General features: G+C 39.0%; 1 protein-coding gene across 1 annotated transcript; it reads left to right on the top strand.

Moving 5' to 3' along the window:
• Positions 1–2,557: 2,557 nt before the first annotated feature.
• Positions 2,558–24,908, top strand: icam3 (intercellular adhesion molecule 3). Its single transcript, XM_061712608.1, has 19 exons — positions 2,558–2,875; positions 3,435–3,659; positions 3,753–4,016; positions 8,784–9,044; positions 9,150–9,299; positions 9,425–9,610; positions 9,706–9,948; positions 14,156–14,357; positions 15,668–15,722; positions 17,481–17,493; positions 18,814–19,086; positions 19,189–19,506; positions 19,640–19,897; positions 20,137–20,291; positions 23,031–23,184; positions 23,379–23,645; positions 23,738–24,070; positions 24,167–24,421; positions 24,507–24,908. The coding sequence occupies exons 1-19, from the start codon at positions 2,599–2,601 to the stop codon at positions 24,512–24,514; spliced, it is 3,897 nt and encodes a 1,298-aa protein (XP_061568592.1). The 5' UTR covers positions 2,558–2,598; the 3' UTR covers positions 24,515–24,908.
• The last annotated feature ends 492 nt before the right edge of the window (positions 24,909–25,400 follow it).

Here is a 25,400-nt window from a genome sequence, read left to right on the forward strand (position 1 = left end):
ATCCAAATATGACTATTGAAACTGAGCTGGGTCTTTACCTCATACAAAATCAGGTCATCTCACAAGCTCTCTTTTCAAAGTGTGACTAAATGTGCCAGTTCTAATCCCAAACTGACCAGAAAACCAAGATCTTACCAAATCTGGCTACTAGAGCAGAGCTCAGATGCCAGAACATGTTTTTTTTATTATTTGAATGTGTTATGACCTGTATTGACTGGATTCAGCCGCCCAGGAAAAGTCCAATTAAATTATGTCTCTTTCTCAATCTGAAGCCTAAAGTTCAGACATATATATGCTAAACGACTGCATATATGAAGGTCACTGACATTTATGACAATCAACTTTTTAAGATTAAAAACAAAGAAACCCAAGACATTAAAACCGCCTGACTCATGAATAACATGAGGCAGCCCCACCCCCAGCGGCCACCCCCTTGTTCAAACACACAAACTTCCTCCGGTCCAGTGTGTGTGCTATCTGAGAAAAGAAGCATGATGGCTCTGTTTCTCTCTCTCCCTCCCGTCTGCATATCACCCATTCACTGACTAACAGGGGCTTGAGACAGAGCAGCCTCTCAAGAGAAGCTGAGCAGAGCTGGAATACCACAGAGAAGGCATTGTTCAAACTACATGAGAAAAGAAATCCAATGAGGGAGAGAAAACTATCTGTTCTACTCTTCGTGGGGGTCATTCTCATATCGACAGGTAGGCTGCTTAAAAACTCACTGAAAATTGCATTATTTGTAAGAGTTATGATGTATATATACTATCTGAAGATATGGGTTTGTTAGAGAGACACATGATCATTAGGTTCAACAGTGAAATAGTGGAAAAAACTGTAAGATGCCATAAGATGTTTTAAGCACAAGGGAGGAATATCACATGGTAGTACTGCATAAGTTATTATATTCAAGTTTATATTATATTCAAAACTTGTATCCAATATTTAGGATACCCTACTTGGAATTTGATGAATTATTCCTGTGTAACTATTAAGAGCGGTTTAACTTTACTAAACCTTCTTCATTCTGGAGGAAAGAAAATCCTTACGTATACATCTCATTTACATACTGTATGCTTCTCCCTGTATGGAGTCACTGTAAACTAACCAGACTCTTATGTAGTCATTCTATCCAATCAAATGTAAACAGATCTTTGTAAATGTTGTGTTTAAAGTTATTACAATACTTAAGGATTTATTTATTTATTCCTTTATTTATTTTCATGGTTGAAAGATCAACCCAGAGAGAAAACAGCCCTAGGTCTACTATTGGATGAGTTTAAATTGCTTTTTTAAGCTTCTGAATGGAGTCCACCTTATACCCGAAGTGCAATGACGTTTTTGAGTCTTGTCAGAGGCTTAAAGTTTGAACAAGTAATTAAATTTGATGTATAGCTACTGCCTCATTAGTTGCCATAGTCTTTTGGTCCCTAACTAAACTTAACAGTGTTTACCATCTACGCCATCAACAGTCTTAGGATTGTTCTAACTCAAGAATTTTAATAGTAAAACAAAGAAAAGAAACATACGAAAGAAAGTTTTTTTTTTTGCACATGAAGACATACAGATATCGGAACTGATGAAAAAAGCAAAGCGAAACAAAAAGTTCCTTTGTGGCTCTAAGCCTTAAAAGGTCAAACTCAGTGAGCTGTTCACAGGTACAGGATACTGTGACGTTACTGAGAGAAACTGAAACGCTTTTGTTTTTAATTTTGCTCTTTCTCCTCCTCAGTTCTCATCAGCAGTTATTTTTATCCATTTTAAAAAGAAAAGAGATAGCACAGCTCTTTCAGAGACTTTTATATCCTAAATCCAAAGTCTGTTGGTGTTGTCTATCTTTTTTTAATTTAAACACAAGGTCAGCAAATTATTTTTTTAATGGCATTCGCTGACTCAATTTGTTTATTTAATTATTTATTTATTTATTTGTGGCTACTGATCAAGACTGAGGTTTGGCTGTTAAATCAGCAGTGTCCTACATTGGAAAAAACAATAACAGTGTGTTTTTTGTATTAAACGTGCTACTGGATATTTTTCAAACTTCAAGAATGCAAGTTTTAGACTGCATTTATACAACTTTCATTCATCTTTAGTCGGCATTTCTGCAGTTTGTGCGAATGCCCCCATTTAAATGTATTTGAAGCGCACATTGTAATAAATTGCTTTTCTTTTGTGTAATATGCCAGTATGAACCATGTCCCTGTGTTGCCATGCTCCAGGTGTACATGCCTCCTGTCCCATTGAGTTGAGCCCCCCTAGAGTTGTGGTGAAACATGGAGACCCAGCATTGGTCAACTGCACCTCATTGGGCCACGAAGGACTCGGCTGGGAGGTTTCACAAGGTGGCACATCACTGGAGCAAAGAGCCAGCATTTTGCTCTGGAATGTGACGAGTGTGACACATTGGAGTATGAAACCTATATGCTTCTTAGATGCAAATGCCTCTTCCTGCCACAAGACTCTCCAACTTGTTATTTACAGTAAGTCATACTTGTTGAGCACAGACCTCAGTGGTATAAGCTGTGACTGATAATCCATTCGTGTTTTCCAGCATTTCCAGAAAACATCCACATCAGCTCAAGCGGATCAAATGGCGTGATGAAAGAAGGGTTGAATTATACCTTTACATGCCAGATATACGAAATCGCACCTGTTACAAATCTCACCGTATCTTGGTACAAAGGACATTTTATCAACTACGCAGAAACTTTAAACAGCGATGAAAAAGAACCAACCAATCAGGCAGCTGTCTTCAGTTTTACACCAACGAGAAACGACAACAACGCCACGTTCAGATGTGAAGCCTTCATGGACCTGGGGCCAGAAGGACCACAATTTAATGTGTCCTCACAAGAGTATCAAATTCAAGTTTTGTGTAAGTGTCTCATGTTATGTTCCAAGTAATGTTTTGTGCAGTAATTGACAGCACCAATTGTTGTGATACTTTTACAAACAGTGTAAATTATTTTCACTTCACAATGCCTGAGTTCGTTTTAGGTCATCTCTCAAGATAGTAGATACTTATTTCTGTTTGGCCGTGATATTGCAGATTAAGCAACTGAGTTGCTTGAGGAGGAAACTGACGGGTTAAATGTAGAGTCACAGGAAATACCATATTCACTGTGAAGTGGCTGAAAGAGGACAGTCCCTGAACTTAACAATGCCACAAAAAAGACACACGTCTACAGTTACAGCAAATGATGTTTCCTCAAGCTAAAAACAAAGTGTTTCCTGTGTTGCTCAAGGGTCACACACAGTACTGTCTTAAAAATAATACATTTACTAAAACATATCTAAGAATCACAATATTTTCTTACACGAAAGTGGTAAAATGTACTTAAACCAAGTACACTAAAGGTTATGGCATGAAACATGGAGTATTCTGTAGGTGGTCAACTGCAAATGTAGATAAAGTTCTGTGTTTTTCCTTCCAGATGGACCAGAGCAGATCTGCCCTTCGAGTTATACAGTACCAGAACACTCTCCTCACAATCTAAAATGCACTCGGGGCTTTCCTGAACCCGATGAGATCTGGTACAAAGATGATGAGGAGGTGAAACTACCAGAGATTCTGACAATAGGAGATTCAGGGCAATATTGGGTCACAGCCACAAATTCTAACGGAGGGATCAACTTCACAGTGGATATCAGTGTTCATTGTATGGGTTTCATACACAATTTTGATTGTATTATTTAAAGAAAAGTTATTTGTTTTTCTTTTAATTAATGGCATCTACACTGTTTGTCTGCAGATCCACCATCAGACATAAATGACCTTGAAGATGCTGTGGTGGACGTTGGTGATAATCTTACGCTGAAGTGTTCTTCTGTCAGTTCTCCACAACCCAAATACTCCTGGAATTATTACCAGGTATCCCATGTAAGAGAAAGCGCTGACGATGGCGTATCCTTTCTGCATATTCACAATGCTACTGGATACAACACGGGCTTCTACACGTGTAATGCTTGGAATGAGAGAGGAAGTTTCGCCAAAACTGTAAAAGTCACTGTAAAAGGTAGGTCCCACAAAATGCATGGGCTTTGTTGATGTCATTTAAAAGAAACTGCAAGGATGATATCTAAAGACAGAATAACTAATAGTCTGCAAAACTGCATCATTTCTGATAACAGACATACTTTAATTGTTATGGTTGGTTAGGTACTATATACATATATACATATATATATATATATATACAATGTTTTTCTTGTGTTTTGTGTTTTGTGAAATTATTCCCCTCACATTTACACAATATAATATAATATGATATAATATAATATAAAATAATATATAGCTCTGTAATTACCATAGACCAGGGGAAGGCAGTCCTGGCCATTGAGTCCATTGTTGCTGCATGTTTTATGTTTCCCTACATCGGTGGTTCCCAAACTTTCTGGTGGGCCCCCCTTTGGTTTATAAGAACATTTTGGGGCCCTATAAGCAAACATTCACAGGGGGGTTCTCCAACTAATTAATCAATCATAAGTAAATAATCTGACACAAACAAAAAATGTGAAAGAAAAACTTTTTTTGAATAGTGCACATTTGTATTGTTTCAAAATGAAATATAAACATCAGTGGCACGCATCACAAAATTATTTCTTCCCTCCACTTTGGGAACCACTCCCTACATCAACACACCTGATTATAATCAATAGATTATCCTCGGTTTATCATCACCAAGGTCTAAAAGGCTTCATTTGAATCAGGGTGTGCTGAAAGAGGGCATTATTTAAAACATGCAGGACAGCAGATTTCTGGACAGTCCATCTGTGACATCACCCGTACATTTTCTGGAGAGCAGTTGTGAAGCATTGAGTGATCTCCGTCATGTCCCTTTGTCTGTAGTCAGTGCTTTTGACTTTAGAACTGCTATCACTTTCTAATGTGACTGAGATCTATTGCAGTTCCTCAACTAGCCTCCAGAGGCGGGCTGCAACAGCGAGTCCATCTCCACTGACTCCCATGTCCAACTTTAGAGCAGAAATAAACATATTGACGGCCTAGTTTAAAAAAAAAAAAAAAAAAAATTGGTCTCAATCATTTCACATCCATGCCAACTCTGACGGAGATGTTTTTTTTTGTACCATGTCAGGAGACTCAATATAAAGCAATATTTCTAATATGATTGACCGACAGTTGGCTCAGCCAGTGGCAAGCTGTTATCACTTCATCCATTCATCATACTTCTGCACCTAGTGAAGCAAGCAGTAGCTAAATGTGACCCTAATTTGTGATTTCTCCATGAAGTCAATATGCTTCTGGTAATATGCTTTATACCAGAAGCATATTCTGGTATAAATCTCTGCCAGCAGCTCTTCAGCTATTTTGGATGGATCAGCTAAAGGAGCTGATAGCTACTGCTAAATTAGATTGACATGCGGTGGGCGTGTTCCCATCAGCTTTCCAGACAACATGGCTGTCAGTATGAAGAAAAAGAAGCTTCAAAACCACTCTTCAGAAAACAATGGGTCATGTCACTTAATGATTTGTCAATTGTTGTTTAGTCTATGGTGAGGCATCATGTTGAAATCAGATGACAGAGACCAAAACTGTTTTTGGAACCAGGCTGTAAATAAGTTTATTTCTGCTGTAAAGTTGGACTTTTTAACAATGGAGAAGCTCTGCACGTTCTGCAAAGGTTTCAATCCAGAAGTTAGATGGGTTCATGCTTGCTGGTAATTTCTCACTGTTGCCCAGAGTTGCCAATTTAGTGACTTTGTTGCTATACTTAGTGAGTTTTCAGACCTCTCTAGAATCTTTTTTTTTTTTTTAATGGCAGCTAGCGATACATCTGGCGACTTTTTCAGGTCTTATCGGAAACTTTTGGAAAGTAATGTAAAAGCACATGTGGTTGTCACTTGTTACGTAAACTTTGTCAATATGATAGTGAATACAAGCATATTCATGTAGAACAGGACATAATTAAAAAACAATATGTAGTCAATATGATTATTAGAATAACTATTCAATGGGATTGCACTGGCCTATCTTCAGGATGAAAGATTAGAATCAGAATCAGGTTTATTTGGCCAAGTTAGGTCAAACAAGACAGGGAATTTGACTCCGGTTATTTCGTTCACTGTACAGTAAATAGACAAATGACAGCTCTTATTAACATACATACAATTAAAACAAAAAAGTGAAAGGTGCAGCAGTATGAGGTAGACATGGTTATTGAAAGGTGGATTGTTACAGCATATGATTGTGGTTGTTATTATTATTATTATTATTATTGCAGTGATTGATTACTCTGAGACTCTATGAGTGATGAGAGTTTATCAGAGCAACAGCTTGGGGGAAGAAACTGTCTCTGAGTCTGGAGGCTTTGGCGTACAGTGCTCTGTAGCGCCGTCCAGAAGAGAGGACAGATTGTGTCCTGGGTGTGAGGGGTCTGCAGAGGGTTGGAATTGTTACTTAAAATAATAATAATAATAATAATAATAATAATAATAATAATAATAATAATAATAATAATAATAATAATAATAATAATAATAATAATAATAATAATAATAATGTAATAAAAGACAAAAAAGTTAGTCGTTCTAAAAAAAAAGTTCAAGTTTTCAATGGCACTGCACTGGCCTGCAGTCAGGATGAAAGATTAGGGTTGGAATTGTGATTTAAAATAATTAATTAATTAATTATTAATAATAATAATAATAATACTAATAATACTACTACTACTACTACTACTACTACTACTAATAATAATAATAATAATAATAATAATAATAATAATAATAATAATAGTACGACAAAAAAGTTAATTAGTCGTTCTAAAAAAATAAAAAAAATCCCCCCCCCCTTTAAACATTTTTCTTTTAAAATAAATCCTACCAAAGTATTCCTTTCTGTGACAGCATCCATTATAATTGCATACAGTGGGAAAATATGCAAAGTCAGTGATTACGTCTTTCAGTGACTTGTGGCGAGTTTTAGTGCAACCAAAAGCTATTTTCATTCCAGAGGAGCTGGCAGCGCTGCTGTCGTCCTGTAACCAAAACGTCGCGGGTTCGATTCCCGGCAGGAGTCTTTCTGTATGGAATTTGGGGGAAAAAGTTAACAGCGGGTCTTAAATAATACAAAATATAACCCACATGTCTGTCTGGTCTGTTGGTTCCGTTTTATCGTGAATATTTTCCTACCGGCGGCCTTTGCAGTTTGAGCTTGTTGCTCAGCTGTTACATTTATATATTTATAGTCAGAGTGGGAGTGTGTGGGCACGTGTGTACGTGCATGCCCGTGTGTGTGTGCGTGCTGCTCCAGTGTTGCGCGGGGGGAGGAGAGCCAGCTTCCTCTCCGGTGATGAAGAGCAGGGAGCTGACGGAAGCTTAGCTTAGCTCCTTTCCAAAAAGTCCACATTACATTACTCTCCAGTCCGAGCAAAAGCAGCGAGGGAGAAGCGGCAGGAGAAGCAGCAGCCGGGGCCAGCAGCTGCTAGAGAAGCAGGGGGAAAAACATCCTTCATATCACTCCAATGGAGGATTTCATCTCCCTGCGTCTGCTTTCAGTACTTTTTACTGTATTAGTGTCGCTTTCTAACGGGACTGCGCTGAGTAAGTTGTCTCGCCTGATCTGAACACTTGAGATTTGTTGTTTTCCATGGTGTCGAGATTGAAATGATTCCCCTCAGAGTTGCTGAGTTAGGGTTGCCACCCGTACCGATTTGTACCTTATTTTTATTTTACACCATGTTCTAGTTGAATTATTGAAATAAATTAACCTTTACACCATATTCTAGTTGAATTATTGAAATAAATTAACTTTTACACCATAGTCTAGTTGAATTATTGAAATAAGTTAATTTTTACACCATATTCTAGTTGAATTATTGAAATAAATTAACTTTTACACCATATTCTAGTTGAATTATTGAAATAAATTAACTTTTACACCATATTCTAGTTGAATTATTGAAATAAGTTAACTTTTACACCATATTCTAGTTGAATTATTGAAATAAATTAACTTTTACACCATATTCTAGTTGGATTATTGAAATAAATTAACTTTTATACCATATTCTTCACCTGTAGGCTATATTATACATCTGGGCTGATGTGGACATACGTAGCATAGGAGGCTATTTCAGTTGCTAGTATGGTTGGCTGTCTGTACAGTCATGCAAGTTCAATGCTATTAAAGCACTTTAAACTTGAAATCAAAGCATTTTGTTTTTTTATATAAAAATTTTATATAAAAATAAACACATTTTTATTCAGTTTAGAAGTTTGGGGGCTTTTTTCTTTTGGCTCCTGCGCTGCTGAAATCAGGGCGTCCCTTATTTCTATTTCTGAAAGGTGGCAACCCTATGCTGAGTGTTATGTTATTGCTGATTGTGAAACAAAATTATACAGTTAAGAGATTTGAGGAAACCTTTAAGCATGGATTTTAATAATAATTAACAGTGTATTTGATAACTAACTTTTGGTTGGCATTTAAGCCTTATGTCTCATCCTGTTGCCCTTTTGGATTAGACCATTATTCTCTGAGTTCGGTTCATAACATGTAACTGTGATTAAAAAGGTCCAGCTCAAAGAATGGTGAGCAACAAGTGCAGACTTCCTTAAAAGGGGAGGGAATATCCTTCCTGAGCCTTTTCCTGATGCCTCCAGTGATAGCATTGTACTTAACACCTTCAGCTATGTAGTTCTACTTTTCTGTGTTGCTGTACTTTGCCAACCAACTTGCCAACTTGTACCAAATGTTTTCTTTTGCATTAGAAGTCTTTGTGGACCTGCCTGTAACATTCTGATCCCCATCCTGCTTTCCACAGGCGCAAGACAAGAATGTCCCATTACAATAAAACCGGAGATGATGGTGGTGCAGTATCAAAGCATCATGGAGTCTGCGACGTGTGAAACCAATGACCCCACGCAGCTTAAGAAGCTCTACTGGCAGGATGCAAAGGGGACCAAAAAACTAGGTGAAAGCTGGCGTGCTGACCCTCATAATGACTGGGACCCGAACCCTACTTGTCACGCAGACTTTCAGGGAATAGGACCGTGCCAAAAAACTTTACTGTACACTCTCTACAGTAAGTATACTTTTATATCCTTTCTTTGTTATTATAACTGTAAACTTCTTAATTTTGTTAACTATCATGTTTGCGTTTTTCTTTCTCATATCCATTTTCCTGTAGAAACACCGGACATGGTTTCTATCCATGCTGTGGATAACACAAGCGAAATGCTGAAAGATGGAGAGCTGCAGCTGCAGTGTGACATCATCAACGTCGCTCCGGCACAAAACCTCACCGTGCGGTGGATATGGATAAAAGGGACTGACAACGGTGTGAGATCTTTTTTAACATGTTCTGCTTTTTCTACTGCTTTTTTTAAAACTGTTATTACTACCGCAATATGTTATTAAACTAATTATAGTTTTCCCTTTTCCTATTTTTTGTCTGTCCATCAGGCACTCTGGAAGGCAACAACATGAATTGCAACACGGACACAATCAGATCTCCTGTAAATGTGTCCTGCACCATAGACATCCCACTGAACAGCATTTACAACCGGACCGAGATCAGATGTGAGGCAAACTTGGACCTGGGACCTGAGGGGCCCCTCGCAAAGGATCAATCCAACTCTATTGTCTTCTGTGAGAATTCCATTTATTGCATAGTACTAATTACATGTTACTTGTCGAGTCAGAGTCCTTGACTATTCTTTGCTCTTAATTGTGTGTCTGCACAGATGAACCTCGAATTAAAACTAAACAGCTTCCGGAGAAGGTTCCGGTCATCAGAGGTTACTCGGAGACGCTTCTTTGTGAGGCGGATGGGAACCCCCCTCCAAAGATCCACTGGTCCTTCACTTCAAAGTCGGCACATCTAAACTCTGATGCCAATCTCACCGTGTTGGAGCCAGGCCTCTACAACTGCACTGCTACTAATGTGCTCAATTCCCACACCCACATGGTCCAAGTGATTTTAAAAGGTAATATCTCTTTTTTCCAAGATTACATTTTTTTATAGAAAGATGTCAGTCTAACCAGATATGTTACTTTTGAGAGTCAATTGATGCACTCACTGAGCTCATTATTAAGCCTGCAGGGGGGTACTGTTCAAATTCATGCAGTTATTCTTCACTTAATAATGCAGTAGATCCATCCATCCATCCATCCATCCAATCGTTGGTCGTGCCTCGTGCAGTATACGTGGGGTAACGACGAGAGAGTAACGAGCTCCCGATCACAAATCGTGTGCTCGCAAGAAAATCAAACGTGTTTGAAATCCTGGTCGCTCCTCGTGAAGGAATCGCACAGTTGAAGCAGTGCTACAACCCGATTGGTCTCATCCTTTCGCGGAAAGCATGCGCAATCTCTGATGTCACATCAAAAACTATTATTTATAGTTTAAAGTGTTGCAAATTCACATTACAAATCATGTTTTAATAGCAGAAAAAAAGACTGTATTTCCCACGTCTGCCCAGCCAATTCCTTGTCCAATCACGACGTTGTCTAATCTTTTTTAATTTATCGCCATACAGAATGGCACAAATTGCTAAAGGCTGATTTATGGTTCCGCGTTACACCAACGCAGAGCCTACGCCGTAGGCTACGCCGTCGATTTAACGCGGAACCATAACTCAGGCTTAAAGGAGCATGAGGCAGGATTTATGAAAAAAATTCGTATACGTTTTAAGTTTTCTAGTAATAATGTCAGATGAAGCGTTCCAAACCAAAAAGAATGAGCCCTCTAGTGTATCTCTCCGTTGCCTTGAACAGGCTGTGTGCTGCAAAATGTGCTGCAATTGTGGGGCCGAATTTCCCGCGCTGTCCTGCGGATGTGACGTCACATGACGCTGCATGCACGTTCTCCCGTGCCGGCTTCACTGTTGGCTGCAGTACCCCCGACGGCCGTCGTGGCGAAGGGTGGCGCTAATGAGTCTCATTTCTTAAAAGGGGCCTCATGCTCCTTTAAGGCAGCGCGTTTGTTTTTGCTGAGCATCTTCGGTGTCTCCCACTTCGGGGTTCCTCCTCTTCTACTTCTTTTTGACGTTGCAGTTCCAGTACACAGAAGTCCGACGTGAGTATTATGAACGTATAGTGTGAGCAGACGGGTCGCATCAGAGCATCGGGACGTACAGTGTGAGACCATTACTCGTGGGCTGCGAACTTTTGAACTCAATGATCTAGTCGTGCAGTTTGAGATGGGGCTAAATCAAACGATTTAAAATATCGCACAGTATATGCCCAGCTTAAGCAAAGAAGCCCAGACCGCCTTCTCCCAAGCCACTTCCTCCAGCTCTTCTGGCGGGACGCTGATCTGTTTTCCGGCCAGCCGAGAGGCATAATCTTTCAAGCATTTCCTATGTCTGCCCCAGGTTTCCTCCCATTTGGACATGCCTGAAACGCACCCTTAGAGAGGTGTCCAGGAGACATCCTGGGCATTATTCACAGGTGGCTCCTGTTGATGTGGAGAAGGAGCGACTGTACTCCAAGTCTCTCCCAGATGACTGAACTTCTCACCCTATCTCTAAGGGCGAGTCCATTAACTCCACAGAGGAAACTCATTTCAGTCCCTTGTATCTGTGATCGTAATCTTTTGGTCACTACCCACAGTTCATGACCATAGGCATGGGTAGGAACATAGATCAGTTGGTAAACAGATAGCCTTGCCTTTTGGCTTGATTTACCACCACAGACCAATACAGAGCCTGTATCACTACAGATGCTGCTCCTATCCACCTTGTTACAACCAAAAACGTAATAACGGCCAATAATGTAATAACTGCCAATAATGTAATAATTTTGGCCATTTCAAATGTAATAAAGCCAATAGTGTAATAATGTGCCAATAATGTAATAAAAAAAAAGTTTTATTACATTATTGGCTCATTATTACACTATTGGTTGTAACAATCCCGACCCCCCCTCTATATCGGATGAACCTGCTTGTATAGCTGATGAACCTGGCTTTCTGTTTCAAACTGAAGGTAATTCTGATAAACAGTCTATGGCTAACCCTTTGGTTGACAATGACATTGAGGATGCTGGAAATGAGCTGGGAGGCCAATACCTGCCTCCAGAGATTTTATCAAGAATTATTGAATTTGCTTTAATTCAAGATATGTCCATGCTGGGGACATTTAATCGGGTCTCACACTTATTCCAGGCACCATCGGCACCATTTCATCCCAACCTCTATATCAGTGAAACACTTGAGGAGAGCCTAGAACTAGAGAAAGAAAATTACTGTTCTATTAGTGTTATGAAGCTGTACAAGGCTGCTGGACGCAGCAGTGGTCTGAGCATAAGAATAAAGGAGTTGTTTAGCAAGGACAGCCGATGGATGAAAGCCTGGATAGTCCTTACTCATCTGACTTTCGGGCAGTACAAAATCAAAGACATATACTGGAAGAAGTAATGCCAGTTGTCTGTTATGATTCCTCCTTTGTCAATTATTTTAAGTTTCTTTTTCACATTTTTAAATGAGCGAAAGCTACTTTTCATTTGAGGAGGAACAGTTTTTATTTTTTTTGTTCATGTTTTTGCTGTATGTATATTATATATTGCAGTTCAGATTTTTTGATTGGAAATAAACAATAATAAAAACAAGAAGAAGAAGAGAGAGAGACGCCTCAGGACGCTTGTAACATACTTCTGTTAACCAGTCAACAAATAGATCACTACTGAAACCAGCTGTTGGAGATCTAAAATTAATGCTCTGCAGGGTTCATATGTCTAACTTTGTTTTACATGTCTGAAAATTAAAAACTACATCAACACATTGAGCTCACAGGCCCCATGTTGGCTAAAGTGACGTTTCAAAGTTGTTGTTGTTTTTTTGTTTTTTTACAGTAATGATAAAGCAGCTGTGTAGATTTTTGTGTAGACATATCTTGGATGAATAAATATGACGACTATATGTCATCCACTAACTGCCCAAAAACTGCAAAAAAAACCTTTATTTCCAAGAGCTGCTGTCATATTTATGTGTTATTACATTATCGGCACCAGTTATTACATTTTGAAAGTTTTTTTTTTATACCAGGCCAATAACGTAATAACCAGCCAATAATGTAATGCCTTATTACATTATCGGCAAAAAGTTATTACGTTATTGGCTCAAAAGTTTTATTACATTATTGGCACATTATTACACTATTGGCCTTATTACATTTGAAATTGCCAAAATGATTACGTTATTGGCAGTTATTACGTTATTGGCCGTTATTACGTTTTTGGTTGTAACACACCTGTTAATTCTTCCCTGTCTTGTGAAAAAGGTGGAGGTGCATGTCCTCATCCTCTCTTACACAAGAGCAGCGCACAGCCACTTTGAACCTTGGAAAGTTGTAAAGGAAGCAGAAATTCCTCCTGAATCTTGTTGAACCTCAGATTTCAGAAGAACTCCTATTTAAGAATGAGAATATTTATTTTTCTTTTCTCAGCGTGGCGTGATTGTTGGCAATAGTTGTTCAGGTTTTCCTTATACATGTGAACTGATCTTTTAGGGTCTTCAGTGTGAACAGTTTGTAGTCTGCTCAGGAAGTGTCAGATGAGCACTCTACAGCTGTATTTAGCCTGCTTGAAGCACTGGCTGTCCAACTCTGGAAGGCTAATAAAGTTTGATTTAGTACTAGCCCATGCCACAACAGTCAAGGCTGCTTTTTGTTGTGTAATTGTGTGGAGATTTTTTTTTGGCACACTTTGGTTCATCAACAATGACGTGAATTTCACAGTTGATCTCACTGTTATTGCTAACCATTTCACATCATTTCCATAGCCTCAAACTTTTAAAGGCTACTTCCATCAGTATGTCACAAAGCAAAAGTCATATTGTGCAGCTTTTGTGAACTTTACTGATTTTATTTTGTATCTAATAAGTCACCTTTTTTGAATGTAGCAGAGCAGATAATACCTAAAGCAGAATATCAGAGGAAGAATGTGGCTATTTCAAGTTAAAAACACACCAATCTCTCCCTTTTTGTGCACACCATGCATCTATTTCAAGCAAAGTTTTTAATGTTTACATTATACTAAACTGCCACTTTATTAGGTTTACCAGGTGTAACTAATTAAGGAGCCGGGGAATGTACCGTATATTTAGTCTTTCACAGAAAATGCAAAAAGAACAAATCTGTGAACAGTACTTCTAAAACATTAAATCGATTGCCTGTCTTACTGCTTTTATTACAGAGGACTACCTTCCCCTCATTGCTGGATTTGTAGCGGTCACAGTGGTGGCCATCTCCATCGTCTTCCTCTTCATCTACTCCATCTACTACAAGAACACCAAGATGCGACGCTACAGCCTTAAAAACCCCAAGCTCAGCACTCATACTGGCAACGTGGCTCACAACGGCTGGGACACGCAGTTCCCCATGACCAAACTGTCTTAGCAGTGCATCTGTCGATTGCACAGACTAGATATCTGCCCGCGTGTCATGAGCTACATTTCTATGCCAACGGAAGTGACGGTGTTCGAAGCCACAACACCACTCAGACAGCAGGCTCAAACGGGAAAGGATGGAAATATCTTCTACTACTGCCAGCACCCTTTTATTATTATATGATATCCACTTCACACATATAATATTGTTTCGCCCTTCAAGAAATAATGCAACAGTTGAACACTTAAGCAGCCTTGGCTTAAGATGTACAGTGTTTTTTTATCTGCTACTGAATTTCACTTCTTTTCACTGGACTATAAAAAGACTTGCAAAAGAAACTATTTTAATTTTCTTAATGAGCACAAAGGGAAGTGAATACAAACACTGTTGTATTTTTGGCCATGGCTTTACTTTTTTTTTGTGTATTTACTGTAAATGACAATACTCTGCCCCCAAAAATTCCACTCAGTCAGATTTCTGTATCTGTATTAATTGCATTTAATTTAAGTATACATTCAGTACATTTTGAACCTGCAGGTGATATGGTTTGTCATTCAATAGACATTGCAATGCCTTTTTTTTTGTTTTTGTTTGTTTGTTCCAATCAGTTTTGCATTTAATTGCAGATTTCTTTGACATTTATTGAACTCCTTCTGCTTTGACTACATTGTAAGCCACTCTGCAGTTTGTCACCTCTTGTGTTTGGCCCATTTTAGTGCCATAATATTTCAACAAATGATCTCGTTAATGTTGTGCTTTTATATGAAGGACTGCAGGTGTTACAGCCTTAACTGTATATTCAGGAAAAAACCGTGTAAATGCTAAACTTTATATTTATATATATATATATATGGAACAGTAGTGATTCAAGTTTTTTGTTTTGTCTTTTTATAATTGGCTGCACAAATACTTGTAAACATTGCAGAAGAGGAGCTTTTACAGTCTCACCTGTTATTTCTGGAAGAAGAGGACACTGTAACGCATCTGTGAATAATTCTGTAAATATTTGGGACTTGAGTAAAACAATATTTTATTAATACAAATGTGTTTTTTTTTTCAAACAAAGTGCTTTATTTTTGAATATATTCTGATTACTTTTTAAAAAAAGCAAATGTTTAAGAGGTGATTTCTTGCTTGTGTTGTTCTCTCAGATGTTAGTTGCTTTGGAGAAAAGTCTCTGCTAAATGACTGTAGTAATAGTAGCAGTAGGTTTTTTATTCAAGTAGGTCTATGTGAAGGCTCAAATTATTTTGTTTACCATGAAAAAAACAAGCAAACACAATCTTGGTATCTGTTTTCCTCATGCTTTTTATCCCAGTGTTTATAATCGACCTACGTATGAGGTTACCTTGGCTTTGGAGCAGTGGTGGACAGTAACAGAGTAAATTTACTTGAGTACTGTACTTAAGTACATATCCAGAGGATTTGTACTTTACTTGAGTATTAGATTTCTTTGGTACTTATTACTCTTACTTGAATACATTTCCAAGACAAATATTTTTACTTTTACTCGAGTAAATTTCTAGGAAGGCTGAAAAGTACTCGTTACTTTCAGGTCTGCTCTTTTTTCTTCTTCCCTAAAATCCTATTGGACACAAGCTGCTTTAAGGCTCAGTTATGCTTCTGCGTCTAAATGACGCCGTGCCTACGGCGTGTGGTTTGGATCGACGCAGAGGACACGCCGTCACCTGCGCCGTCACTGACGTGCACCTCCCGAAAATTGTAACTACGCGTCGAGGAGACGCCGTCCACTCGCAGACCGAGAGGGCTGTGATTGGTTCGTTTGAAAGCGAAGCATTTCCGGTTTCCGGTTTGAATCAGTAGTGAACTTCCAGGGCTCTTTTCTTCGTTTATGTGTGATTTTTTTTTGTTTTTGTTTTTTGCACAATAGTTGTCCTTATTTCTTTGATTTACTGTGACCGGAAAAAGTCGGATAAACCATTCAGAAAAAGATCGCTAACTAGTGGCCGCGGGGGGTTCTGCACCGCGACCAAATGGAGAGACGGAGAAGTCAGAAGGGTTCAGCACGGCGTCACGGCTGCGGCGTGTGCTCTGCGTCGGTGTGACGCAGAACCATACCTCAGCCTTAAGTCAAAGGAGGAGACCTATCACAGTGCACGCTCTCCACTGGGATGTACGTAAAGCGGAAATACGTCAAGCCTCCTCAAAACGATACCGCCAAAGTAGCCTGCGTTTGTCAAGACAGAGCCGCAACAAGTCAAGACAGAGCCGCAACAATGGCTACGCCTGCGTCAGGAGAAGAAAGACAATCCGCTGAGTCGTCTGAGTCTGATAACGAGCCGGACTCGGAGCAGGGACTTTCACAAAATCCTTGGCCGTATCTTAACTCAATGTTTGAGTTCGACTGAGTAAAAAACGAGGGCACAGACAAAATTAAAAAATTAAATTAAATTAAAATAAAAAAATATAGTAATTTACTGATGTGGAAAATAAGAAATGTACTCTTACTCTTACTCTTACTTTTACTTAAAGTAAATTTAAAAGCATTTACTTTTGGATACTTAAGTACCTTTAAAAGCAAGTACTTTTCTACTCTTACTCGAGTAATATTTTGACTGAGCTACTTTTACTTGTAACAGAGTAAATTTTGACCAGTAGTATTTGTACTCTTACTCAAGTACTGGGGTCGAGTACTCTGTCCACCTCTGCAAACAAGTTTCAATCTGTGAATAACTGTTGTTTTGTTTTGAGGTTGTGGTTTTTTTTTACTACATTGATTTGCGCCTGCTCCTCAGGAGGGTGCTATTGAACCCCAACCCAGAGATCACAACAGACTTTGGGGTAGGCCTATGGGATAGGGAGTTCCCACATGAGTGGAGGCATTACACTTTTAAATAGTTGAACTTAAACTCCGAATCGAAACTGGTGTCGCCCTGTTCGGACGTGGACCGCCGTGATGAAGACACTCGGGGTCTAAATCTAAATCTAAATCTGCAGATCCAGGTAGAGGTACAGGGAGGGAAGGAGGCGTGGTTAGGGCGCTTCACCTGGCTGAACGTCAGGAAGCAGCACTTTCACTTTCTACTCACTGGAGCTGCACCTTTGACTGTTCTTCCCCATCGAAACCATGATCAAGCTCTTCGTGTTCATCTTCTCGTTTCTGTGCACAGGTAATTCTGTTCTGTGGGGTGTTTTTTTGTTAACCATTCGTGCTGCTTGTACTGGCCATATGTCATATGTTTGTTATCAGTGTCGTTTAACGGCGTTGCTCTTAAGCATGAATTATGGTTCTGCGTTAAATCGACGCAGAACCTACGCCGTAGGGTACGGCGTAGGGCGTGCGTTGGTGTAACGCGGAACCATAAATCATCCTTTATTATTCTGGAGAGGCGACGCCCCGGTCGTACGTTCTCGTTTTTGTCAGCAATAAGGATTTAGTTTTAACCACAGACTTCAACCATTTTTGAAAACCATTAACTAAATTGTCTTACTTTTATCCAAAGCGAAACTGGGACAATGTCCTGTTAAATATTTGAAATAAAAACACCCACCCGCGTTAAATCGTATGGACTACACTACTAGTATTAAAGGTTAACCCCACCCCAATAATATATTACGGTTATTAGTGAACAGAATTCATGTACTAACAGTACTGATATTTGCTGTTTTGCCGCAAATGTATGTGTGTGTGTGTGTGTGTGTGTGTGTGTGTGTTTGTCGATTGATTCTTTACTTTCTTTTAAATGTACCTGTTTTAAGAAATTATTTTTCTAAAGTTTTTAGAAAAAATTTTATTCTTTTATTTTATTCATGACATATGGTGAAGTTGAAGTTTTAAGAAAGAGAGAGACTTGGAGACTTGCTGGAACCTACTGTATACAAATATGTACTGTTACCATATATATCAACAGTAGACCACATACAACCTGACAATAAATGTACATAAGGAAAATAATGTGCAATATCTTTCACTCACTGCAACGTGCAATTATGTAAATATCCATCTGTAAATATCCATCTGTTATCTTTTTATATACTAGTATTTCTTATTATTTATCTTTCTTATTATTATTATTATTGTATACCAGTTTACTGTCTATAGTGTGTTATTATTATTACTGTGTTATTACTTTTCTATTGATGCCTCTTGTTTTTTGCACTATCCCCTTTGCTGCTGTAAACTGCAAATTTCCCCTCTGTGGGACTATTAAAGGTTTATCTTATCTTATCTTATCTTATCTTATCTTATCTTATCTTATCTTATCTTATCTTATATATACCCTTCATTTAAACTGGAAAGTGTGTGTCTGTATGTATGTATGTATAATGTTTATGTGTGGGTGTGTGTTAAAACTAAAAGATTGGAAATAGGTCCATAGATGTATGTGTATTTACACTCCTGATGTCGGCTTTACCTCAACATCAGCAGCACCTCTGTAACTGGCAGCACGGTCCTGTCCCTGAACAGTGTACTGACAAGCCTGTCATGCTCTTTCCTTCCAGGGAAGGCGGAAAGTGCCGGTAAATTACAGGTCACGCCTCCTGTAGTAGCAGTGAGATTTGGAGACTCGTTATCAGCCAATTGCAACACATCTGAGAGCCAGATCTTCGGGATGGGCTGGGAATCACCGTATGGAGGAACAGGCCTTGTAAAAGATGTTTCTTCAGTACCCTTTAAGCTTGACGAAGTCCAAGTCTGGAAACTTAATCCATTGTGTTATATCACTCTCAGTAATGATGAGCAGGTTACTGAAAAACTGGAAGTCATTATTTATAGTAAGTAGCTTTTTGTTAGATTCAGCCTATTTGTTGTTTTTGAGCATACGGTGTCAATGAGGAACTCATTTATGTTTTTCTTTCGTTCACTTTCTGTTGTAGAAATGCCAGATGTGGTGTCCCTGTCTCTTCCTGAGAGCAAAATGGTGGAGGGTAAACAGTACAGCCTAAAGTGTGACATTGTCAAGGTTGCACCAGTGGAACGACTCTCTGTTGTTTGGTACAAAGGAAAAGAAAGGTTCTTTACTGAGACATTTGACTCTCAAAACGATCCAGTCGATCGCTCGTCTTTCGTTAACGTGACGGCCCACAGAGATGATGATGGGACTGAGATCTGGTGTGAGGCAGTGATAAACCTGGAGCCAGCAGCTCAAACTTCACCTACGACGCGATCAGATTCACTTGGCATGAATGTGCTCTGTGAGTTTTTAACATCCTCTTAATTTAACTGCCAAACTCTACCATATTTATAGGTGAATGTTGACCTTTCTCTAATGAAACGTTATTGATCTTTCGCTCACTGATTGCATTTTTCTCCAATAAATATTTTCAGATCCCCCAACCTTCAGTCATCCTGAAAATGAGACGCTGAATATTCCTCCCGGTGGACCAATAGCTATAAACTGCACAACAAGAGCAAACCCACCTCCAGTTTACAGCTGGCATTCCTTAAACGACGCGCAAAGTACAAATCAAAAAGGGAATGGGTCCATCTTTACTCCATCTTCCCCACGCTCAGGGATCTACAGCTGCACAGCTTCTAATAAGCTAGGCAGCAGCACCAAGTATTTCACTGTCATAGAAGAAAAATGTAAGATATCATTACTGATTCATTCCATTTCTCACATTGTTCTGTAGTGATATTGTGTCATTTTTCACCCCGTTTGTCTCAATCTCAGCAGAGATCACCTCTGCTGAAATTTTAAAGACTGTGTTCTTGGTTATAATATTTATTTTGGGGTGTGTAGTTTATGAAAGACAGAAGGTGGACTAGAAGGTGTGAACAGAAATGCTGAGAGTGAGACTAACACACATTCTCATCTCTCACAGGGTCTCGAACAACATTTGGAGCCATATTGGGGGTATTTCTGTTCCTGGGGGTCCTGCTCGTCATTGCTGGTATACTTTTTGTGAAAAGTAATGGATCGTTTTCTTGCAACAAAGGCAGTTATTCCAGAGGAAACCCTTCTCCTTCAGGACCTTTATGAGACTGACTTAAAAAAAAGATCATGCATAACTTTATTATATATTTTCTTTGTTTTTTTTTGTAGTAATGTGGCAGTCCCATGCTTCCTAGAGCGTGAGGAGCATAGTCTGTCCTACATGATCTTTGTTTGTCTGCTCATGCTTGGCAACAGTCGCTTTAAAAATGCATGATCTTAAAATCAGGTGTTTACAGGTTAACTTTTCATTGTTGGTGTATTCAGAGGAAACGGTACAAGCTGTTTAATTTAACTGTGATCATTTAAAAAAAAACAATGAACCTCAGCAATGACTATTTTAGAAACATGAGCTTTAAATGCAGAAGTGGTGCTGTGTCATGGTCTTTGTGGACAGGTCTCTGCTATTTTCTGTTTAAGTCTGACTTTAGGTTGAATCATCTTGCAAATGCCTCATTTGTATGCAACATGATCTCCAATATCAGAGCAGATACTCTTCTAGCTGACTTTTGTTTTGTTACATCTGCATCCACTTCGCTGTTAGGCGTTAGTGTAGCATTTCACAGCTTCTCAGGGTTCCCTTCCAGCAGCACAGAACGTAAAAAAACATCTTGGTCAAAGTTGTTTTATTGAAAGCTCTTTTCAGTTGGCTGTTACATGCACTTCATGCACTACAGCCCTCCTTGGTCCCAGCTGCTACACCTTAAACATTCTACACACTACATGCTTGTTGCAAAATACAAGTCACGTATATCTGCCTGGATATAGATGTATATGAATGTGGTGGAAACCAAGAACCAGAGGGAGATGCAATAGCACTACGGTTTGAAATGTAGAGTTTTTTCCGTTTGGTCAAACCCTGAAAATCATGCATAAGCCAGTTTTATTTTTGTTGGTTTGTTTTTATTCTTACAGTCTTACAGATACAGTCTTTAATAGTGTAGTTATACAAACCATCATGTTTATTCATTTCGACATACGACTTGTGATGTTTTCCGGAGAAAAGTGTTTTGGGTGTTAAAACATTATCAGTTTCACTCAGGAAACCGAGTCTTCTAATATAATCATCTTCATCAAAGGTAATCTAAGATCGGGACCACATCAGCTCTTTCTGTTGCCGTGGCAGCAGTTTTTTGTTACTTCTCTTTCTAGCTCACGGTGACGTTTAGCTTCCAATCTTTTGTCATTACAAGCAGTTTTTATATTACTAACAGTTTATATCATGGCCTTCTTCTTGGGTTGCAGTTACTTACGGTGGCTTGTCCTGCTGTGCATGGTGTTTGCTGTGGCTTTTACGATTTCCCCATGGTGCTACCTGTTGTATCCCTTCATCCAAGCCGCACCACATCAGCTCTTTCTGTTGCCGTGGCAGCAGTTTTTTGTTACTTCTCTTTCTAGCTCACGGTGACGTTTAGCTTCCAATCTTTTGTCATTACAAGCAGTTTTTATATTACTAACAGTTTATATCATGGCCTTCTTCTTGGGTTGCAGTTACTTACGGTGGCTTGTCCTGCTGTGCATGGTGTTTGCTGTGGCTTTTACGATTTTCCCATGGTGCTACCTGTTGTATCCCTTCATCCAAGCCTGTCCAATGCCCATTCTCATCTCGTTATTATTCTTTACAAGTACAGTGATTGCTTGACTTTAATTTTAATGCAATCATTTTATGCAATGTGGATATTCCTGTTTTATCAATTCATGTATGTTGAAATCATTCAGTGATCTGTAATATTCTTTTACTACTTGAAATTTGTATTCACCTGTGCCTATTTAGTTTGGCCCACTTTTGTGTCAGTGACCTCCTTAAGCAGAATACTGATTTAGCCAAAGTCAATACAGTGTTTGTGTTTCCCTGCTACATTTTGTCAATCCTTTTGGACCTCTTTCTCTGCCTCTTTCATGCTGACTTACAATATACAGTGATGAGACTTCCATACTAATGAGTTCTTAACGAGGTGAATGTAAAGAAGAGAATGTGTTATCCTGCATACAGCTGCAAATATAAAGCTTTTTTTCTCCCCTAAAACTTTGTGTTTTTGGTTCAGTCCCTGTCATTCTCACCAGTGATTTTATCTGAAAGAAGGCCAACTATTTGTTTATGCTTTTCTCGTGTTGCTATAACAACTTGGCAGAGGGAATGTTGCTAAATGAGTCGAGGAATCAAAGAATAAAGGTTTTAGTATATGTGTGTGTGTGTGGGTCTCTCTAAAGAACTTGTTGAGGCATATTTAAGGCCACAAGTGAGGGTAGTGTAATCTGTGCGTTGAGATTCCCAGCTGTCCACTCCAGAAATACACTTAAAAGCATCTGATTACTTGCTCTCTTGCTGCACCCGGAGCTGATATGCTGTGTAGAATTCTGGTCACAGTACGAGTCTTGGGAGCTCCCTCCTGCACAACACCAACACTCTAGCCTGCTGGGATCTCACAAAGCACAGAGGCCAGGAGCAGCAGGAGATCGGCATGCAAGAGGAATTAAAAACAAGCTTTTCTGCACAACCAGCCACAATTTAACAAAAATAAGGAATAAAGTCGATGGTCTGCCTACTGTACGAGGATTATTTCCATATTCTAGGATATTTAAATGGCTCGGAATTGGTAGGAAAAGGTAGTTTATTCTAAAAAAACAAAAAGAAAATTGCATCAAGATATGAAATTAACTGCATAAATAACATTTATTGCTTTAGATATCTGTCGTGCAAGTAATAGCCTATGTTTTACAGATGCCCATCACTTGTTAAATTTCCCTCTTTTCCCCTTTACCCCCTCCCATCCCCAAACCCAGCTGGGAGGGATCTTTGTTTCGTTCCAACATAGTTCCCTCCAGAGTTGCCAAGGTTGTTCAAGTTGGAATTTTCTCTCTCGACGGCTCAGTGCAGAAAATACCATGGGAAACATCATTCTGATATGGATTACAATGTTTTTTATGTTTTACTCAGGTAAGATGTTGAAGGCTATGTGTTTCCTCTGATCCCTTTGGGTTGCAGAATTTGTATTGTTTAGAAATTGGTGATGAAATAGTGTAGCTGTGTTGTAACAGGGTGATGTGACGTACAGATTTCATGCAGAAATGATAGTGAAACGTAGTGGTGATGACACTAGCTATGATGATGACTGCTGTTGTGTGTCTCAGTATCAGGTGAAGGTTGTTCCCTCCTTCTAAAGCCGTCTAGGGTTGTGGTGGGTTTTGGGGACCCGGTGTCGGTCGTCTGTGAAGCTACACGGCCAGTTCGTGTCCTCGGTTGGGAATCGGCCATCAGTTCCACACACACACAGGAGAGCCAGTCTGTCCAGTGGAAGGTTGACAGTCTTATAGACTGGATAGAGGAACCCATCTGCTATGGGGTGTTTTTCACAGCTCCAAGACAGTGTGAGGAGAAAGTCAACCTCGTCCTCTTCAGTGAGTCACCTTCTTAAGTAAAACTCACTTTTGAAACAAATGACGTGCATTAAACTGTTTGGCTTACTGGAACATTGTGTATTTTCATGTAGAAATTCCAGACGGTGTGTCCATCAGGCAGGTAAACCACACAGGTCCTATGGTTGAAGGAAAAGAGTACCAGCTGCTCTGTGAGGTGCAGAATATTGCTCCTGTTCAGTATCTCACCCTGAGGTGGTACAGAGGCCAAACCGAGGTTTACAACCATTCTTTCTCTGACCTAACATCTTCCTCACCTGTCCAAGTGTCTTCCACTCTTCTCATCACACCAACTAAATTTGAGAATGAAGCAAAGTATAAGTGTGTGGCAGAGCTTGAGCTTGGACCAGAGGGACCGCAGCCACCTCCTACCGTAACCTCAGAATCTCTCACTGCATCTGTGTATTGTGAGTTTTGAAGCGATCCCCACTCTTTAGAGACATTTCATACAATAAAGATGAATCTCTGTGATATATATATATATATTTTTTCTTTCCTCCAAGATCCACCTACATTCTTCAATCCTGAAACAGAAGTTTTGGACTTAACAGCAGGGGCTGAAATCACCTTAAACTGCACAGCTATGGGAAACCCTGCACCTGTATACAGTTGGCAGTCTTCGAATTCCTTGCAAACGATGATGGAGGACGATGCAGTTGTTATCTCCTCATCACTGCTCCAAGGAACGTACACCTGCACTGCCTCCAATAAACTGGAAAAGAAGATCAAGGAGTTCATTGTCAAAGAAAAGACCAAAGGTAGAGAGAGTGCCTGAAGTGCTGCATGTGGAAATCTTCTCCACACATTGTATCCTAATCTTCATCTCCTTTTGTCTTTGCTTAGGTGTTTGACGAAAAAGGTGTCTTGACACACGCTTATAGCCACAACACAGGGAGCATTCCACAGAGAGGGTTTTACAATTGCTGCTTTTTGAGGTGAAAATCATAATACATTTGTGATCCATGGATGTTAGCGGATCCTGCCATCATCCAGAAATTAGATCTCGTAGAGAAAAATGCCTAGAATTGCTTTTGGTGACTACATTTAATGTGTCTGAATTATTAAGACTATAGTTTACTTTTAAGGCATTATCTTTGATATTGTTTATCTAATTTATATTTTTACTAGATTCATTTTCCCACTAATAAGATGAAATAATGTAACATAACTAAAGCGTAACTACGCTTAATATTTCAGTGACTGCCTACAAGTTGATGTTGTAAATATGTGATGTTTCTCAGTTTTATCAATAAAAATTAAATTAAGAAAAATATGTGTTTTGTCTATTTATACAATAGCTGTGCCGTGATATGAGTTTTATGTGACATTAATATGGACTTCAGTTTTGACATACTCGTTTTGTCAAGGTAAAGTAAAATTTCTAGCATACTGATAACACATTTCGTCAAATAATTTCAATTTGAAAGGAAAACTGCAATGTACGGTTTGCTTCGTCATGCGTCATCTACTCCTTTATTTCAGAAACTCCAGATTCGTACTATTTATGATATCAATATTTTTCAGATATGCATTTTTATTTATAAGATAAATTCAAGTGAAGGGAATATTCCTGGACAGTTCAAGATTTACTTTAAATCAAATTCACAGGTTCATTCTTATTCAACTCGACAATCCTCAGATCTTCATCCTCCTAAATTTCTCACTTTTTTTGTGTGTGTTTCACTCATAGTGACATGATAATTTCTACCATTAGTCTTATTTGCTCAGGAGTCAATA

Source organism: Cololabis saira, chromosome 21 (genome assembly GCF_033807715.1).
Source record: "Cololabis saira isolate AMF1-May2022 chromosome 21, fColSai1.1, whole genome shotgun sequence".
In the NCBI taxonomy this organism is placed as follows: domain Eukaryota; kingdom Metazoa; phylum Chordata; class Actinopteri; order Beloniformes; family Belonidae; genus Cololabis; species Cololabis saira.

What these genes read in the sequence shown, in the direction of transcription:
- icam3 (XM_061712608.1), top strand. Translation starts at nt 2,599, where the DNA reads ATGAAAGAAGGGTTGAATTATACCTTTACATGCCAGATATACGAAATC. An exon ending in GTATCAAATTCAAGTTTTGT is followed by an intron (nt 2,876 to 3,434) that starts GTAAGTGTCTCA and finishes TTTTCCTTCCAG; the next exon opens with ATGGACCAGAGCAGATCTGC. An exon ending in AGTCAACCTCGTCCTCTTCA is followed by an intron (nt 23,646 to 23,737) that starts GTGAGTCACCTT and finishes ATTTTCATGTAG; the next exon opens with AAATTCCAGACGGTGTGTCC.